The sequence below is a fragment of the Trichogramma pretiosum genome, unplaced genomic scaffold, assembly GCF_000599845.2.
Source record: "Trichogramma pretiosum strain Unisexual culture from Peru unplaced genomic scaffold, Tpre_2.0 scaffold5, whole genome shotgun sequence".
Classification (NCBI taxonomy): Eukaryota; Metazoa; Arthropoda; class Insecta; order Hymenoptera; family Trichogrammatidae; genus Trichogramma; species Trichogramma pretiosum.
In genome coordinates this window covers 1,072,438-1,093,646 of record NW_019641672.1, presented here as the reverse complement: position 1 = coordinate 1,093,646, position 21,209 = coordinate 1,072,438, and the positions used below count along the sequence as shown (strand labels likewise).

At 40.3% G+C, this 21,209-nt stretch overlaps 1 protein-coding gene across 5 annotated transcripts in view; it reads left to right on the top strand.

The window, feature by feature from the left end:
• Positions 1-1,163: 1,163 nt before the first annotated feature.
• The window catches only part of LOC106650510 (protein kinase C, brain isozyme), a 60,763-nt gene continuing 40,717 nt past the window's right edge, over positions 1,164-21,209 (top strand). For 4 of the 5 annotated variants that reach the window (XM_023460500.1, XM_014368538.2, XM_014368541.2 and 1 more), the window contains exon 1: positions 1,164-2,252. In XM_023460500.1, the coding sequence (XP_023316268.1) occupies positions 2,059-2,252 (194 nt within the window). In that variant the 5' untranslated portion in view covers positions 1,164-2,058. The remainder of the gene's footprint in view (positions 2,253-21,209) is intronic. The other variant, XM_014368542.2, reaches the window with a different exon arrangement.

Below are 21,209 nucleotides of genomic sequence, written 5' to 3'. Positions count from 1 at the left end.
TGACAAATCGCTGCTTTGATCAACTAAGTATGAAAAATAAGAAATGCACAAAATTTTCCGTACCACCCGAAATTTCGTCATGAAAAACGAGTCTTTTGACGGGGCGAGCGGTTAAAAAGAATGATCATAGCTCGAGATATTCATGTCCACGGAGGTGACCGTTTTTTTGACACACGTGAATTTTTCAATAGAATAATTATCGCAGCATCGATAAAATGTAAAATTTGAACCCGCAACCTACACCAATCGAAAGCTGGGCTATAATACTTGACATTTGCGTATCTAGCGACCTCAAAAATGAGTTAGCGACCCAAAGCAGGCGGTATGTTTGAAATTATTCAGAAGCATGATTAAAATCCGAGACATTTTTCAATTGCTTGGGAAATTTTTTAAAAACATTTTTCAAAGCCCTATCATAGACTTAAACTTTACTTTGGATGTATAAAAGCTGGTCTCGTAGTTATTATAGGGCTAGGTGCTTATGAGAATGCATGGTATAGGCAAATAGAGTTGATATCGAGATGTAGACATGCCACGGAGGTGACATTTGGCCTGTGCATCTCCTCGGCAAATGTAACTGGCACTAAAAAATTGAAATATTTATGTCCAGTCATGAAAAATACAACAATATTAAATGAACGACCGATCCAGATTTGGCTTATCTTCATTAGTTTAAGAACATGGCATAAAGACATGCAAAATGCAGACTTCGGGAAAATCAACCACATATATACATATACAGTCCGAATCGTAGATAGAAGCCGAACGCGAGTCCGTGTGCGCGTGTGCGCGTGCAGATATAAGCGTGGTGGTGGGTGGCACACTGCATATAGGATAGGTATATATAGCTCGCGCGGCAGGCAAGGCAACCGTGTGTGCGTCCGTGCAGTCCGTGGAAGGGGCACTAGGTTAACACACAGTAGCATGGCAGCGCAACGCGAATCATCACAAGTATGCGCGCAGTCGCTAAACTCTCGCAGCAAGTGCGCGTGTGAGTGCGCGCGCCCAAGAGTGTATAGGTAAATCGGTATGTAGTATGCATGCAGCACGTCGGGCAGCACGTCGCACGCACACCGACAGAGTCGCGCCGTATACGTATATGTATAGATACACGCGCAAATACAGAGACGAGTTGAGCTGCGCGAATAAACGCCGAGCGGAGCAGAAAAGTCAGTCGAGCTCGTGCCGCCCGCTGACCGAGTCACGCTCTCGCCTCGCCTCGCTTCGCGCTCCTATATATCTCGCTCTTTTGACACAAGGCGAGAGATCTTGACGAGTCGCCGTTGTATGTACGCGTCGATCGTACATAGGTGCACAGGCCGTTTTTTTTCCTGCTTCTCGCTGCTGCCTCGAGAATTATATACTTGAATATAATTCAACGTTCTCGCGCGCTATGTAATCCAACGCAGCACACGTATTTGTGCGTGAGTGCAGCAGCAGCGATCACGACAAAAACAACAACAACAACGACGACGACAACTACTGAAAATCGGAGTAGTCGGTGTTCGGAGTCTGATCCGTCGACTCATACATATAATAGGCCGTTTGTTGATTTCGAAAATTCGAACGACTTAGCGCGGATGTGTAGATATCTCTTACAATAGCTATATATAGATAGAAGATTGTTGGCCAAGTCGAGCGCGCTGCTCTTGATCTTGCTGCTGCTCGAGTGCCGAGAGCGACGCTAAAGAGAGAGAGAGAAAAACTGCAAGAGGAGCACGTGTGACAGTGTGAGTGTGTGCATTTATGTGCGTGCAGGGCCACTACGTTCGCGACTCGTCGTCGTCGTCGATGTACAATAGCTAATGTGCCGCGGCGGCGTCAGTCGATGAAAAATAATTCGGACCGAGGCAGACAGATCCACGATACGTAGCGCTTACATATATACACGACCAGTCTGACTTATTGACTATTAGAGATAGGCCAGTGACAGTGTGTTCGTGTGCGCGCGCGGGGGATCAGCAGTGGGTTTCTCTCCCTCGCGTAGAACTTTCGTCGCGTTCGTCGCGGACAGCAGCGGAGATTTTTGACTCGTACGGCGAGAAGTAGACGACGAGGATGGCCGAGAACGAGGAGAACAGCCAGGAGGACTCGCTCGGGCCGGCCGACGCGACCACCGCCTTCGCCAAGAAGCTGCGCGGCCGCAAGGGCGCCCTCAAGAAGAAAAATGTTTACATCGTCAAGAATCACAAGTTCATGCCGAGGTTCTTCCGACAGCCGACCTTTTGCAGCCACTGCAAGGACTTTATCTGGTGAGTGTACGATTTAAGCCTTAACGCGCAACGATTGCTCGAAGAGGAAAAAAATTTTCTTGACAAATTCGTCTGCTAGCTGGCGACTCGACCTTTATCTCGGTCTTTTTCCGTGTTTCGGTCCCACAGCAGTGCCTCGAAGCCAAAGCACCGAGTACGGAGGCGCCTCGTTTTTAGGGGTTAGGTTTTACTACCCTCCCAGTGCACCCTCCTCTCGCATCTGCCTCGCTACGCTCAACTTTTACGTGTACGTGAGTCGCGCTGGTTTCTCTTGACTGTGTGCATGGAGGCTGGCGAATAGTGGGAGGTCTCTCCCGCGCAACTTGCCGAACGAGGGCAAAACGGGCGACTCGAGCTTGCGACGACGCCAGGCAGTAGCAGTAGCAGTAGCAGCAGCAGCAGCAGACTGTTGAATGTTCCTCTATATACGTATGCATGCGCTTACTACCTACGTATCGTGTATAGCTATATATGCCTGCATTGCCAACACGTGAGAATCTTTTATAAAACCACACATACACACATATATATTGTACCTCGTTGAGCGTCGATAATCGATTTGCCTAGAGAATCCGAAAGTTTCGAGCTTGCGGTTTGGAACATATAGCCCATGTGCTCTTGCGTGTTATAGGTATACCCGCTCACACATACCCACAGATTTAGTCTCTATATAAAACTGTGCACGGATGCGGCCTATAGCGAGAGAAGATGAAAAAACCTTTGCTCGAATCCACGTTCCATCTTAAAAATCGCATCTCCGATTTTTTTTCCCCCTCTCGCGTTGTACCGCGGAATCGTCGATTTTCATCTTGGCACACTGATTGGCGCTTGCGAGATGGAGCTAGTGCAATTACTCCCGTAACAGCTTTGCAATCGAATCATTGAGCTCGATCGAGAAGGCGCTGAATTTCCTGGGCAAAAATTGTTTACTGTCTCTTTCTGGGTCCGCCGCGCGCGCGCGCGCGCTATTATTGCACAGTGCACGGTCGTGGAATCGAAGCGAGTCGTAGTGACGAGTGCGAGGCTTGATATACGTATTATATTGCACATAAAAATAGCGAGAACACGCCGTGCTCCATTTTCATCAACATAATAAAAGACGCAGCATCTTTCTCTATCTAATTTTTCTCTCTCTCTCTCTCTACTCTCTCTTGCACCGACTTTGCACGCGCGCACACATTATCAATGCACAATTTTCATAAATAGATAATGCGCGGCATGGTATACATACGATGTCGTGTGCTGCCGCTGCATATCACACGTGTGCGCAATGCATGCATACGTCTATACGGATAAGCTCTTTGCTCATAACCCTGTAAGTTACACGCTATTTTTATTAATTTCAAGTATCGATTTTCGATCGGCGCACGCCGAGAAAAGCGAGCCGCTGCTTACGGTCTGTACGCAGATTCAAGAGCTTCTCTTTGTACCAATCTGTTATACTAAAAAAAAAAAAAAACAACAACACACACACATTTTTTTATTTTTATTTATTGTACGTTCTCGAGTATTATCATAATATGCCAAGGCCGAGAGATTCCTCCGCGTCGCGAACGTGTATTTCATCGATTAAAAAGCGAGAAGAAAAAGAAATAAAACCAATTTGTTGTGACATTTTTTCGTCGTTTAGTCAAACGAGATAATACATATACTTTTTCATTTTCTATATGGCGTCGTCGCGTGCATCGAGGCGCGCACGTTTTCAAATTCAGCTGCGCCTCGGCTATATCGAATAATAAGCTGCATTGCTGGCGCTCTCAAGAGATGGAACAAAAAAAAAATAAAATGAATAATATGATTTTGAGAGCAGTCGAGATCGTATTTCCGAGTCGTTTAATCATTCACGTGCTTTTGAAGAGGAAAAAATTCGTAAACGAGAAACCTGCTCGCAGACGCTATATAACGCGCGCGCAAAAAAAAACGTGAGACGTCTGTTTATTCGAGCTGCTGCTGCGCCTGAAGAGTATAGACTTCGCTTCTTAGCATTGCTGTCAAAGCGCATGCAAGAAGCTTTGTAGCAATGCGACGCAAATCCCGAAACGTTTCTCTTTCTTTCGCTTCGAGCGTAATTTCGTGCCAATTGCATTATTCATCGTGGCTTTATGAATTTTTCTAAAGCTGCGCAGCTCGCGCCGATGCATTTCTCGCTTTTGTCGCCTCTCTCACTCTGCGCGCGCGGCAAACTTCGCGCGAATGCATTTCCGATCTCGTTTATTGTCCCTCCTCCCTTTCTCCTCCCCCTCTCTCGTTATCCACGCATACTCCATCTCGCTTATTCACCTTTTTGCACTTAATCGAACGCCAAATGGGTATTAATGATATAATTCCGCAACTTACGAATCTCGAAGAGCACCTTGACGATTCGGTTCGCGGGTAGAGGAGAAAAATAAATACATGGCGTGGTGCGGGCTCGACTGCAAAGTCAGCTGTGTTCTGTCTCTTTTTTATTTTTCATTTTTTATTTTTTATTATTCAACACTTTTTCCATTTATATTCAAATTCGCGTAATAACGAGCGTTCGCGCCATCGCGGCAGAAGAGTGTACGTGATTGCATTAATCAAGTGCCTTTTAATGCGTAAGCATTGAAATGCCAGCCACTGACATATTATGTTTATGCGCAAATTCTTCTTATCGCGTATAAACGCGCTCGTTATTAATTCGTTCAAAGTGGGAATTTTTCATGGAAAGTTGATCTGGGCGCGAGAGCGACACTCTTGACACGCATCGCTCTTCAATTGCTTGCATCATTGTAGATCGGTCCAATTATTTCTTTGCAAAAGTTATTTCTCATTTCTCGAAAAGCGTATATATACACGTGACTTATCTCTTTTTTTGACCCTGAAAATAATGAAAGCACGGATAGATATTACATGGCTTTTTTCTTCTTCTCGATGCGACAGATATACTTAAGACCTTGAGATCGTTTCTTAAAGTTTGTTATATCAGTACGCAGTTATTGTTCTTGGATTAGCTCTGCGTGCAATAAACTGAGCGCAAAAAAAGTCGTAAACCGTACGTAACGTATGATAATGCCTTATCGAGGTGTAAGCTTGTAATTATTTTGTAATTTCGAAACTTGCATTATACGCACGAACGTAATAAAAAAACGACCATATCCGTGCAAGATGTCACGCGGAGATTTATTTTTTAAAATTTTAAGAAAAGAATAATGCAAAACCCGTTGTCAATGCTTCCTCTAACAATTTGATTATTCCTTTATTTGAGTATGTATATACTCAATATCTACATTTTATATCTTACATTTAAGCCTAAGGTACAAATTTTCCCTTGCGCTATCAAAAACTTTGTAAATATTTAATTTTGTACTTTTTATTGAAAAATTCTAATTTTATATCAAAGGCAGTCAAAATTGGAATTGAGCGTAATTACGTTTACGACGCCCAGTGGAAGTTAAAAACTTCATACGCGTTATTCTCGAAATCCATTTTTTATGCTTGGCGGACGCAATTGATATCGGAATACACTTACGAAGAACCTTGTCTTGTTTTACTTTTAAACATACTTCACGCACAAATTCATCTCAATTGGGCCAAAGAAAATAAGTTTGTCTAAATAAATGGAGTTTGTCTAAACAAATGGAGTCATTTTCGATAATTTGTTTAACAAGTACGTCATTTTTTCAATGTCTTTTAGAAAATCCCTATATAGATTCGTCGGTATGATACCTTTCTTTTCGAAATGTTGTTTGAATTTTTAATTTTAAATTTGTCAATCCCTATATTAATTGTCCGTCCTGATCGAAGAATTTTTTTGTCCTCTGTAATCGGTTTGTTAAAAAATAAAATTTTGGGGGAAAAATGTATAATTTAAGACATAAATAAACGGTTGGTAAAAGTTTTATTGCCGAATATAGAGTAGTTTTGGTTTAAATGTTAGGGTGATTTTTATCTCAACTGCTCTTTTTTTACATTCATGCAAATACACAAATGTTCCAAAGACCATTGTTACGTGAGACGAAAAATGTTAAAGTTTGTTAATATTTTCTTATTTTATTTGCATTAAAATAATAAGCATAAATTTCGAAAATAATGCCAACTTCGGGCCTCTGAAAAAGATAATAAACGGTTCCGAAAATCGAATAAAATGTTGGGATCATGCATGACATAAAAAACAAGTCTTCCATGCCAGCAGAAGAAAAAATTGTTTGGCCATTCGATTTCATAGAGATCCGGCCATATAGACATAGCAGACTGACTGACAATGGATAAATAGCATGTAACAATCGACAGTAGCACATCATCGCGATGTGGGCGAGTAGTTTAGTGACGCGACCTTGAAGCTGGAGGCACAGCTCTCTCGAGTTGATGTATAGCGATATGACGACGACGACGATTACGACGATGCGTGCCTTTTCGATGCGAACACGTTCGTCTGCTATTTCAGCTTCTTCTTTTTTCTACTGCTGTTCTTTCTGGCAAACTTCAGCGGATTTATGTACTGACGTGCGAATTGATGGAGTTTTTTACTATCTATATCGTTCTCTCTTCCTTATTTCTACCTGTTACTTTGCGTGCCTGACGTTTTTTGCTCAATTTGTATACTTGATTGCTTGAAACAGGTCTCTGCATTATAATCAGATCCAAGCTTTTGGCAGTCTTTTATCGACGTATCAAAAAACTTAAAAAATACTCAAATCCCACCGTTTATTCAACCACTGAATTTTCCTCGAAACCAATAGTTACTCAGACGAGAAAAACTGGCTTCTTTTTTCTCTCTTTCTTTTTTTATTTACGTTTCGTGTCAATTCGAGCAAATTTTTGTTTGCGTGCGGAGCTATATCGTTGACAATTATGCAGCGCGTCGAATCTTGCTGACGTTACTGCAAGTATAAATATCGAGTCGATAAATGAAATGAATATCATTTACGTATATAGTTTTGCGTAAGTTTGTTTGCGTATACGTTGAATGCAGAAGCGAGTTCGCGACGCGCATCAAACAGCTGATAAGTCCAAGTTTCAAACTTGATAATTAGTCCATGACGATGATGATTGATGTTTTCGAATTCTTTTCTAAGCGCTAATAACACGATTATTGAATTTATAGGCTTGTACGTATACAGTGAGAAAAGTTAAAAATAAATATATACGTCGTCGCGTCAAACTTAGCCGACAATACCATTCATATTTGAGATTATTTTTAGCCTTTTGACTCCGAGACAGAAAACATTACAGGTGTATCGTAGAAAAATCGTAAAAATGAACGCAGCCAGAATTAATTTACATTCAACGAAAACAAACAGCAGCGCGATAATGCGATATTTCGGCATTTTAAGTATTCTTGTTTTCGAATCTTGTCAGGTATGGAGACAATCTATAACGTAAAAATGAGTGTCCAAAAACTGAAGTAAATAAAATAAGCTGTTCTATTCCACGATAAATATGTTAAATTTGAGTTGCATCACCTCGCATGTCTCTCAATATTTATATAAAAATATATGGGCGATTCTCTGTAAAATCATATAATTTTTTTTTCTGCTGGTATGAAAAACTTGTTGTTTTGAATTTTATATATCTTCCCCTAAAATTCATTAGAATTTTGGAAACCGTTTATCATTATTTTTTCAAAATCCTAAAGCCTATCCCCCCAAAACATTGAAAATCGTTTCGATCTGAACTTTCATTACCAAAATATTCATAAAAAGTTCTAAGCTTTTTTCGGGACTTGAAAAAAAAAAAAAAAAAAAATTGACGGTCACGAAAATTCTACAACAATTTTCGGACATTTATGATAAACAAGTTTTTCATACTAACAGAAAAACAATTCTTCAACCGTTCGATTCCTCAGAGAATCGGCCACATATATATATTTTGCAACACATATAAGTCAAGATCGTTCGCTAAAAAAAATAAAAAGACGCACGATCGAAGGACGAATCATCCGGTGCGGGACAAATGCAAGCTGCGCATACTCCAAGACTATTGTCGCTTTGAAGATCGTAAAGATAGTTTAGCGCTACTTGGCTTGTAAAATTTTACGAGCTTCGACTAACGATTACAGAAAACTAAGTCGTAAAATAAAAATGCCATCGCTAAATCAACAGCTGCACGCGTGCGACTATTCGATAAATACTCTCGCCTATTGCACGCAATACATTTTCATCGTTTGTAGAAAACCCCTCGTTCATGCTCGACTTCGATCATGCAACTGTTGTAAATGTGAATCCAGCGTGTTAGGGCCTCTTTTTCTCTCTTGATGGTGCACCTTATCCTGTTGTTATTATTGCCTAAATCTCAATACAGAGACGACCCCATATACATTAAATTTACTTTTCTAACAGATGCAGAGTCAGAATCGAAGGTGTGAATATACCGGATATATTTCACAATTCGATGCACGCTTTGAAATGCAATTCTGGACCACTGCACCCAAATTTCACGCGCAAGACTTGCGCGCGTTTTGGCACATTTTAAGTGGACATTGACTCCGTTTGAATTCAGATTATCTAATCAGTAATCGAAATTCGATTCTATGCACGGAAATTAATATAAACGTCTTGTATGCATTGACGAATTCGGATTTTTTGCTTTCCATTTCTTAAATTTGAAGCCAATATATTTTTTTTAAATCTTGGACTATTTTGTTATTTTGAACTCTTTTTCTTTTCATGTTGTCACCATTGCATGAGGTAAAACTCGTATTCATGACGTCACTCTTTTCGCTGTTTTACTCCTTTTACTGTTCATGCATAAGCTACTTGTGTAAACCGCTTTCAGAAAACTACTACTAAAACATTGAATCCATTGGCTAGTTTCTAATCCAGAACACGACAAGCGCAAACTCAGAATGTACAAATTATTAGTTCTGTGAAACTTTGCGAAGCGTTGTTCGAGTTTACACGTAAAATGTGTGCGTAAAATAATCGTGTATGCTATAGGGAAATTTTCGAATGTACTTTTCAAGATGTCCATTGAATATATTTTTTTGAAAAAACTATCCTGTATTGCAGATGCAATATTGCGAAAATGGAGGTGTCCATTTGCACGTGCCACGACAAAATCTTATTAAGATCATATTGTCTCGGACTCGGAACTGTTCTGCGGAGTGCAGCGCGTATATTAGCCAATACTGCACGTTTTATGTATCGGAACAGTTGCACGCGGCTGTGGGCGTGATGCACGCTTATATATATATATAGACTATATTACCGATCAGGGCTTCACTTCATTACACCGAACCATTGCAACTGCTGCATGCACCTATACATGTACACATGCACACATTCTGCTAGTGTCCAAGTCTGCCCTAGAAATTAGCTGCACCGTCGGGGTTTCTTTTGAAAATGTTTGAGCGTCGAAGCAACCGAGTCATATGTACTTTTTTCTTTATATTTTACGAATATATATACTTATACCCGGTATACCTTAAGTATTTATTTGTCTACGCGACCAAAATTCGAACGAGTTGTGCTTGCGCATGCACAGATTGTTTCATGGCTCAATCAATTTAATTTAAAAAAAAAAAAAAGCAATCGGCTTGCGCCAATGGTATATGCGAGTTCGCCGAACAACTACTGTGTGCAAAATTCAACTCAAGCGTACAACAAAATTACACCAAATTAACATTGTAGCGACTGGATCGAGTTTGCTAATCAAATGACCTATTGTAAAGCCATTCAATTTTAAAGCGAACAACGTCCCATCTGCCGCTCTTTGTACTCGGGTTTTAACTTGAGCCTATAGTTTTTTTTTAACAATTTATATTCAAGAATGAAGAAAAATAGAAAAATTTTTCAAAACAAATTATTAGATTTTCCGTGCAACTTTTTTTTGTTGAAAATTTATTTTCGGAAAAATTTTGTGCATGCCACAATACTATAGTGAAAATAAATGCTGGATTGGGTTTTTGTTGTTTAGGACATTTTTTGATTGTTTTCGGCAATAGGTGAAGGGTCAAAGCATTATTGAGTGACCTGATAAACCGAATATCCGTCGAGCGCAATTAAAATTGAAATGCCGTTGAGCTATCAAAAATGGAAAACACAGACGAATGGCTAATTCAGCCGAATAGTAAGTTGGTTCAACGAAATAGTTAAATTTTATTTATTTGCCACCCATAGTGAATCCGTTAAAGTCGCGAAAATCGTGGCTGATCGCCTCACCAGCGAAGCTTTCATTAATTTTCGGGCTATTTCGCTAAATTTCTTAGGTCATAAGTTTTATTAACCCTTAGTTAGGCTCGTCACGAACTTCTGTACCGAATGTCCGTCGCGATTCGTATACGCGGCGTACGACGACGACGACGACGACGACGACAAGGCAACTGTGCCAAGGTTCGCGCCAGGCTGCGACATCGCCGCTGCTTCGCTCCTCCCGTGTGTATACACGTATGCCACACGGACACAGACGTGCTGCGCGTGGCTCAAAACAGGGTTACGATTTTATACGAGAGAGAAACTTTTTTTTTCTCTCTCTGTTTATCTCTGTACAATGTAACGTCATCTCTTTTTCTCTTGTGTGTGTGTGTGTGTGTGTGTGTGTGTGTGTATGCGCGCGCGCATGTCTGCATAGACAATGTATACAGGTACATTATATAAAAATAATCGTAAACTCACCTACCTATATGAGCAATAATTCACGCGTTCGCGTTCAGCTTCTTTTAAACATATGGCCTCGTTTATTAATAATAAAAAAAGAAAAGCGACTCTACTAGCGCTTGGGCTTGTTTTGAATTAAAATCGAAGCAGAGACATAAGCTAGACGCGGTGACCGATGCTACTATATAGGGTTTGGTCTATACAGAGTTTAGTCATAGTCGATATCGATAGCCAACACCCATACACACGCACTCAAGTACACACATAAACAAACACATTTTACCTTATTCGAAAATATCAATAGAAATAATCGTTATAGCTCGTTAGGGAGTGGAAATTATGTCGGCTAAACGGCCGGCCGAATTTCTCTCGACCCGATGTTGCCGCTCATTCGGTGCGTACATAACGCTCATTATTACGATCGCTAATAGCCTCTTTTTAGAGCGTACGCCCGAGCACTAAAATGCGCGACACATCGCTGCGAGGTTAATTATCTAAACGTCTTTTAAATATACATACATATACGCTAGGCAGCCCATATATTATATGCATCTTGCATGCGATATAGAGCTCGTGATAGGATATACACGGCGCCGTGGGCGCGCATACAGAGAATTTGATATAGCGAGCTTTCGCACTGCAGCTCGCAAAATTACTTTACACACGTATGTATATGTGAGCCGCGCGCGCGAGTGTACACGAGGCACGATATCTCATATTTATGCTCTCGACGCCGCGCATACGTGGGGAAGGTGCAGGCGCGCAAAATTATTCGGGAAACGCGGGCGCGCGAGCTCTTAAAGCGACGACCAAGCATATAGAGAGCCAAGAGAGATGAAGAAGATATGCGCCAACGGAACGCCCCTGCTACAAAGTGAGACTCTGCCTGCCTATACTATAGTTTCTCTATCCGAGCTCTTTTGATCAATGGAAACTGAGCATTTCGATGAGGCTCGAAAAAGTGAACCTCGTGTGTGCACGATTAAAGCCGCGCTCCGTGATAATAATTTGCACTTTGACGAAGTTACTTTGACGCTTCGATTGTCGGCTCGTTCGCTGTAATTCGTCGAGTCGCTGCTGCTTGTACATAGAACGAGATGAAAATTTTGCTTTGCCAATACTCGCGCGCGTCAGTACGTCGTACAGAGGATTGACTTTAGACAGGAAAAACTGCGTCCGATGTATGCCAGAAGTTGTAGATGCATCGTGGCCAAAGGCTTTCCTTTGATCGTGTTACTTCGGAATAGCCATTTGTAAATATGGCTTGGAAACTCGAAAGGGGGCACCGGGACCACTTTTGATTTGCGGTTACAACGAGTACGAGGGCGGACTGTATCGAAAATCACGTAATCACATCTGTGTATTTGATAGCGGAATATAACAACAAAAAATCCGGCCTAGCTTTGGCAAGCAAATTTTGCAAAGAACGTTACTGGTCGTCTTTCCGATTCTTATATTACTTTGATGTTTAATAGAGCGCAAGTAGTTTATGCAGCTACTCTGATGTGGGCAATACTAAATATTTTAGAGGGCAGATTATACATGCAGTGTACTAGCAACTTTTCTCTCTCTCTCTCTCTCTCTCTCCCTCGTACAACCCAATAGATCGCATTACTGTATCGCAGTAAGTTTAATCGGATTAACGATGCTTGAGTCCGCATAGCGTATATAGGCGGAAAGAGAGCGAGAGAGAGAGAGAGAGAAGCTTTCGCCGCAACCAGTGATAGAGAGAGAGAGAGAATATGAGGATGCGCGGCTCAGAGAGAAATCCATTTTGTTTCATATCGCGCGCACCGCAACAGCATATATGCCACCGCAGCAACGAGAGCTCAGCTAGGTATACGTGCCTCACCTCGCGTCCACTAATCGATACTTATAGGATAATTCGATGGTTTTGCTTTTCGATATATTATACAGTGTTGCGGGCCAAAGAGGCTACAAGATGCTTGCTGATATATATTGTACGGAGCAAACACTTTGCAAAATTTATGTATATATCAGCGGCTAGTTTAATAAAGTTTTCCTTGCTCGCGCGCGAAAGCTCGCCTTTGCCTCGGACGCAGCTAGCCGACACAACGCGCCTAGCTCGAGAGTAAAGTTTCCGAAACATTCATATAATACACATCCTAAGTAGAGCATAATAAAACATCATCCGCCCGGGTGCACCTTCTAAAATGCGATGAACGCGCTCATATAATTTCTTTTTTCTTTTTCATTTTTTTTACTTCAAAGCTCTGCATCCGAGCCGCAGGCTAATCCGAGCGACCGGACTGAACTTACTTAAACTTTTAAACTTGGCAATTTCGCGCGTGCTAAGGAAACTCTTGGGTACACACACACGCGCGCGCGCGCGCGTGTATACGGCTTCGTTACGTAAAACGACGATCATCGCGTAGGAATATAATAGCGCTCTGCACTTTGGCGATGCGGGGGCTGCGCACGAGAGCGTTAATGCCTAGAAGCCGATAACGTCTTGCGCGATTTTTATAGATGAATTTCTTATTTGCGTCGAGTCCAGTTACGCAGCTTTGATCTTTTCCGGACTGAAATTATTTTACCGTCTCTTTCGACGTTGACGAGTCACTCGTGCTTATTTATATATCGATATGCCGTAAGTAGCCTATGCGAAAAAGGTATTGTCGATTTCATTTACCTTACACACACTCGCACGATGTGGAGACGAAAAATGGATGCTGTATTATAAAGGGTTTGGCGAGCATCGTCATCGTGTGTGTATTGTGCATGCTCACATGTACCGCACGAGGTGATCGATAATTGAGAAATATTCACTAACTACGGCGATTGCTGCTGTTGCTGCTGCTGCTGCTGCTGCTGCTGCTACTTATGCCTATATACGTACATATTCTACGCCGTGTATATAGTGGATAATATTGAATAGCTGAGCGAACATAATGTGGAACGAACCAAGCATCGATGCTTTATGTGATACAGTATATGTATATGCGGAGTACGTATATAGCAGAGCTATATCCGGTTAATGGTTGTAGGTTACGCGGTAAATTATGTAGCTCTTGACCCTATATGCATTGCTTTAAGCATAAATAATTTCTCATTTTTCATTTTTCTCCAACACAAAAGATTATATTTTCTCCCTCTCGTGCAGAGTGGAGTAGGCGCCGATCGAACGGCGCGCAACGACGAATGCATCGAGTAAAATTTCAATCTATTTTCCTTATTTCATTCGCATTTCAGCACTCGTTCTACATTTGTGCAATTACAAGATTCATCGTAAAACAACTCCCTGCGCGTGCTGTTTTCGACCGTGTGCAGTACTCGTGAAAGCGAACGCGCAGGAAAAAGCGAAAATTCCCCTCAAAACGAAGCGTTCACCTCGAACTAGGCAGATTATTCGCTCCTCGTGAACGTTGATAAGGAAGCGTTTCTTCCGCTTTTATGTATGCATGTCCATTATGATTATTGATTCGGTCGCGCTGAACGCGATTTTTTCCATTCTGATTTCTATACGCGCGCTCGCGCTCTCCGATAACAATGTAGAGACGAGAAAAAACAAATTACGACGACGGCGAAATTTTTCTGACCCGCGAGAGCGCCGGTGTGTGCTTGCACTGCTCTCGTGCGCAGCTGCGCAAAGTAAATGAGAAAGGCAGGATCGGGAAGTATATTTTTTTAGTCGTTGGTTATCAACGTTTGAAAAAATTGATTCGAGCGTTAATTTTTTTATTCTCCGTGAAAAATAAGCTACGAACGCAATTCGAAATTCTACGTAACTCATTATTTCATCGACATTATCCTGTGATCAATAACGTTGCGCCATTGTATAAACGATGCGCGTCGCGATGAATTGTTAGTTGCATTGATTGCGTAAGGAGCGCGCGCGATTGAAAACAAATAGTCTTTTCGATGCGTTTCAGTTGATTAATCTCGAGTGCGAAGAGCAACGCGATGATTAATAATAAACATAATAAGTTCGCGGTACAATTAACGATCGTGGAAAAAAAAATATCATCGACCGTAGAGCGTCTTATGAGATCGCGAAATCGATCGGATGTTTCAGCAGCGAGTGCATCAGCGCGCGCGGCACGCGAGTAAATTGCATCGACGATGCATCCAGCGCGGCGAATTGTAAAAATGGCATATGTATCGCTCAATGGCATAAGAGGTATGAAACATTGCTTCTTATTATCGGAAACGAAGTAGTTGTAATGCTGGCCCAAGTCCAAGAGCTCTGCCGTGACTCGACGCCTCGACGCTCCAGATGAAAAAGAAAAACGAAACGTTGAACCTCGATAAAGTGAAATATTACGCGTGTGGAAGAGCGACGAGCTGGCTGTCTATTGATTTCACGAGCTCGCGCGAGACGGCGAGGAAAGTGGAAAATTAAGATATCCTTCAAAATCTCGCGAGCGCGCACGGGGAAATTATTTATTGGTCAAAAGCAGCTCGCTCTCCGAACGCGATCGTTTTCCATCTTTACGAGAGAGTAAAAACTGTTTCTCTTTGTACGCCCCGTAAAAGTATTATTTCAAAACACGCGTAACGCGATCGCAACGGCTATTCTTTCGCGAACATTGGTCAGATATATATTGACCATAAACTCGGACTCGTGGGATGCATACGAAATCGGATGAATATTCAAGTCCAAAACTGAATTTCGCTCGTGCATCTATATGATACGAGACTTGATGTCTGTACAGTGCATAAATCGGAACAGACGCCCAGCTCCTGTACGCACGCGTACACGCGTATACGAGTGCATAAGCACAAAAGTGCAGCTCGCGCGCGTCAATTTTATACTGCTCGACGTGACTCACGATGCGATGCTTGGTGGCAAAAGAGAGAAGTAAAGATAGAGCAAGAGACATCGTATATATACGATTCGTGCCGTATACACATAACTCGCGCTCGCAACGGCTGCAGCAGCAAACGCGCGAAGCCCTTTGACAGTCATAAAATCCGATGATATAAAAGAATGAAGTAGTTGTAGCGTGTGTTTCGCGCGATGGAGCTTAGAGCTTGTTAACAAGCTTTTTTCCTCATTCATGAAGATCGCGTGTTTCATTGTAGAAATTTTACAAATATGCCTCTCTCTTTGACTGCGGCCATATTATACAAAAACGTCGTTGAAAAGGAAAGAGGAAGAAAGAAATGCCACACGGTTGCGTGGCGAATAACGAGGAACGTATCGTTTATCGCTTTGGCGCACACAAGTGCTCGCGCGTCGAACTGTAGATCATGCAAATGAAATAGATAAAAAAAAAAGCTCGCGGCTAATGTTTCTCCGGCTCTTCCGACCAAGTAATTATTCAACGATGCTTTGAGCACGACTTCATTCGAAAATTTGAGAGATCAGCTTTTAAAGCGATTTATAATGTACACGCAAACGTACGAACGCTTTAGGACTCGGCTCGGTCGTTGCATGTTTATAACGTGTTGCGCCTGCGTTCATGTGCTCGTGCGCCAGTGCCGTATAGGCGCACACATAGATCGAAGGCTCGAAACAAACTCGCGCGGCGGTATAGCGCGGCGGCAAGTGCTATTTTCAGCCACGACAAGCGATGTTCTTTTCTTTCTTTCCTTCTCTTTTTCTATTCTATACGCGTAATATATGTATGTATGTATGTACATGTATATACGTGTGTATAAAATTTATATATAGATGTATTGTATTTAGTTCGTCGTGAACGAGAGCATGGGAGATAGATGAAGGAGAAATTTTCTCACCCAACAACCCCAATTTTCATCGATTTCGCTCACTTTCTCTCGCTTTTTCTAAAGTCAATGCCGTTTATCATACGAGTATTATTTTTTGCCTCTTTATTCGTATGATAAAAAATCAAACGTCTGCTCTACGGTCTCGCAAACTAGAAATGTCAAAAAATTGCCTCTTTCTTTAGGCCTGCCTTTAGCGGCATCAAGTATATATACTTGCACGTGCGATAAACGCAGTGGATTTTCGTTTCCGCCGATCCAGCCGTTTCATTGATTTTCCGTACCAAGTACATGTGGCATTGACCGCATTCGTTCAAAGCGTGCGCATATGATATATTTGCAGCGTCGTATATAATCTTTCGAGAATCGCAAAAAATATGCTGTTATGTTCTGTACGAGTTCGCTGGGCTAAGAGGCAATTCGCGCTATCCTGTAAATTCGTGCAGTTTATGTTATATGCCAAGAACTTTTCAATATTCTGCTTAACCTACACTCACCAGCTCCTCAGCGTGTAATATATTCCAAAAAGAGCTTCAAAGGTAGCATTAATTTGGAACAATGATTACTATCGTGTCTAAAATGTATGTGTACACACGACGTTCTAACGCGCGCGCGCGCGCGCGCGATATACGCATATTAAGCGACGAACGGACTAGGCTGCATCCTCAACCTTGCCTGTGCACACACACACACATACACACGTAATCGCGCGCAGAAAGCAGAGATGACGAGAATCAAGTTTGAGTTCGAGCACGTGTAAGTACCTCTAGTGCTACATGACAGGTGAAAGAGGAGACAGCCTTCGCTGCAACATCCACATCGACGTTCTCGCGAACTTTTTTCAGCTTTTCGTATCTTTCTATAGGGTGGCGGCACCAGTGAATGAATGGATTCACAAAATTATGCTTATAATCAATTGATTTAAAATCTAAATTTGCATTAATCCCTAGCGTGCATTCAAATTTGTGTTCGTTAGGACTTATTTCATAAATAAAAAAATTGAAATACATGAAAAATAATATTTCATAAAGTTATAAATGATATAACTCAATAAAATGGGGTATCCCAGTAAATGAATGGTAAAGAACCAATCAATGAATACTCTGGACCCAGTGAATGAATGAATTATATTATGAGAGAGCATTGACAGGTTGAGAATTTTATCGACATTATGTCCAGTTTTTTTTCACAGTTTTTATTTTACGTTTTTATTGTTCGTTTCGGTTTTAGCCATCTTTAATAACTAGTTTAAATTAAGTTAAAATTAGCCTATAATTAACGTAAATCTAAACAATGTACCCACTGCGCCCTGCATGCATCGTCTGCGACCTAACCTCAAACGTTGGCGGGACGGCAAAAACATTGTCTTTTCATTTACTGGTATCACGCCATGCCAAGTCGCATTATCCCAGTAAATGAATATATTCATTCACTATCGACTCTATATGAATTTTTGTGAAAAAGTGAAGCTAGTTTAACTAAAACTGATCATAGTATTTCAAACTTCAAGCATCAATAAAATAAAAATAATTTTTTGACATGGGTTAAAATTTCCTTTCATATTTTAATTTTAATCTTTTCTTGGTCATTCATTCATTGGGGGTCATTCATTCATTGGTGCCATCACCCTACATCCATAGTTAATCTTAGTATTAAAATGTTATACATATGGCCGATTCTCTGTGAAATCAATTGGTCAAAAAAATTTTTTTTCTGCAAATATGAAAAACTTGTATTTGATGTCAGATTTGTCCCAAAAAAATTTTAGAAAAATTAGGGTCTTCTATGACACTTTTTCAGAGGCCCAAAGTTGGCCATTTTAGGGTTTTTTTGAAATTCATGAAAAATCACAAATATTAAAATAATTCCTGGATTAAAGACGAATGATTCAAAAGTAAAAGTGCCCAGCAACTTTTTTGTTGGAAATTGTCCAAATTTTCAGAAAAAAAATATGCCAAAGTGATTGGAGCCACCTAAAGAGATCATAGTGAGAAAACATACAAAAAAAACATAAAACAAGAAATCTACTCGAGTTCGAACCAGACTTTCATTTCCTAAACTATGTAAAAAGCTTCCCAAAGATGTCAACTAATACCTGATAAAGTTTTGTAATGGGTCTTAAAGTTTAACGCAATGTAGACAACAATGTGTGGCGAAAAACGTGCAAAAAAGGTCTGAAAATGGCTGTTTTTGGTGATTTTAGGCATTTTAGGCCTATTTTTGACCTTTTTTGCATGTTTTTCGCCTCACATTGTTGTCTACATTGCGTTAAACTTTAAGAAAAAAAATTTTTTTGACCAATCGATTTCACAGAGAATCGGCCATATATATACATCACACAACGACATAAATGTACATACATTTATTTGTATGGAATAAGATATCTATTATAGATATCAAACTGAATAGAAGTTATTATGTAGATTACATTTTACCTCCGATAGACAGTGATATTTAAAATCGTGATCGATACTTCGATATTATTTATAACATTATTTTTCTCGTTTATTTTTATAATTACAGTATAATAAGAACGAAAATTGGCTAGGATTATTTTTACACCTGGCTACAGCTTTCAAAGCGTAATATATCAAATTTTGGTTATGGATATAAGGATTGATTTTGTGGCTGCGCTCTGTGTGGGTGAATTTTTGTCGTTTCCCGGCTTGGCCGTGAGTTACGCACCAAAGCTTGAGGTTTATGCGCTGCGGCTGCCAGACTTTATCCTATTTCGTATTATGCGTTTACATGCGTATTATGAACTGAATATGGGTCTCCTTCCCTTCCTCTCCATCTCCAGTTTAGCGAGCTTCGTGACGCATGGAGGATGAGCAAGCGAGTATAATATTTCAAAAAATCTATACATTTCCTTATTTTTCTACTTTATTTGTGTTTAACGCGTCGATCTATGAACGAGACGTTTTTGCACTATTAGCTCATGGAATTTGAGCGATAACTTATAAATATCGCACAAAGTAGAAAAAACATAGCTAATCGTTTTGAAAATACGATTATTATGCAATAACGTAAACATGCATTTACCAGTGAATGTCGCGGCCATTCATAAGAGTATATATTGATATCTCGATCCATTGAGAAATTGCTAAATGAATGCATTTTATATACGTTGAACTGAAAGAGAACTGAGGAATCTTTTAAAAATACCAGGTAAATAAAATATCCGAGGCGTTTAGTCGCATTTCCGCTTTGGCGACCTTTATCAATTCCGCAGCATTTGTTTTTCTTGAAAGTGCTTCACGATTTTATTTACCTCAAGTGAAATAAATCTAAGAAAACGAGGTTGAGATGAAATTGAAAGTTTTAGCCAAAAGCAAAATTCAAGAAAATTTATTGTTGTTTTTGAGCACATATTGAGTAACAGCACTGATATAAAGGACTAAATCAAAATTCCAGAAAACTCAAGCATAAAGTGTAATTTTATGAAGATTTTGAGACGTACTAGAGGTCTGTACCTCAAAAACTCTGGTCTAAACTTTGTGCACAGTGCCAAAATCCTAAAATGGCAAAAATAAGCTATTTTTAGATGCAGAGGTCTACTCTGACACTTTTTTCCACATTTTGTAGGGTCCAAAGATGTCAAATTGATGTTGAAAATATAGGTTGACATCAAACTGTGATGCGGTTCACAAAAATGCTAAATAAGATGGTGTATGACTCCCTTTAACCTTTCATACAATCAATTATTTCTTTCACCCTTCCAAAACACAGATTGCAAAGTCAAGGCTTTATTGTTTTTGGCCTTTAACAGCAAAAAACACAGATAATTGTGTATTTTTTGAAATAAAACTCGAAAAAACTAATTTACCGAATTCATCATGAAAAATACTGTAAGAAATGTCATTTTATTGGCGTTTCCTCCAAATATAATGAACACCTCTTTGTTTTTCAGTTAAATAAAATTTACCTGTTACATCTCTAATATCAATAATTTTATTTCATGCGTTTACGAATAAATCAAAATACTTTTTTAAATTTTCGTCCGCACGTATGTCACCGATCTTGACGCGTTTTTGGTATGTTATCTATCTATATATGAGCGCGTCCAGCATAAGTCGGCCACCCCGCGCGATTACGGCATTTTTGGCCGAAAGTGTCGTATGTTTAGCTCGCTCGGAAACGTTTACCAAGGGTCAGAAAAAAAATCCAAACCCATGGATCGATAGATTTTTTCCTCCTCTTTCTAGTGGTGTAACTCAAAAAATTCTTAAAAATTGATTTTGAGGTTAAAACTCGACTTGAATGTTTAAGTCGATTTATCCAAAAAATGTATCCTCCGATTGCAATTTAAACTGCACCAATCGAAAGAGAAGGCAAAAATCTATCGAAAACGATGTTTTCCAGGATGGAGAAATGATAAGAACTATTAAAGATATCGAGATGAATAGCGCGGGACGGCGCGCGCGGACCTGTTTTCCGTGCGCCAGCGGCGGCACACGCGCGGCGCCGCGTCTTTGTCTTTTCGACTCCCTCGCAATCGCTTAAAAAGGGCTGGAAAAATAATGTTAACACGTAAATCGATAGATTTTTTTCTCCTCTTTCTGATGGTGTTATTGAAAAAATTCCCAAAAATTTTTTTCATAGTCAAAACTTGACTTGAATTTTTAAGTCAATATTTCTTCTAGTATTTTAGTATTTTGACCTCAAAATTAACATTACCAATCGAAAGAAGAGGAAAAAATCTATCGATTTA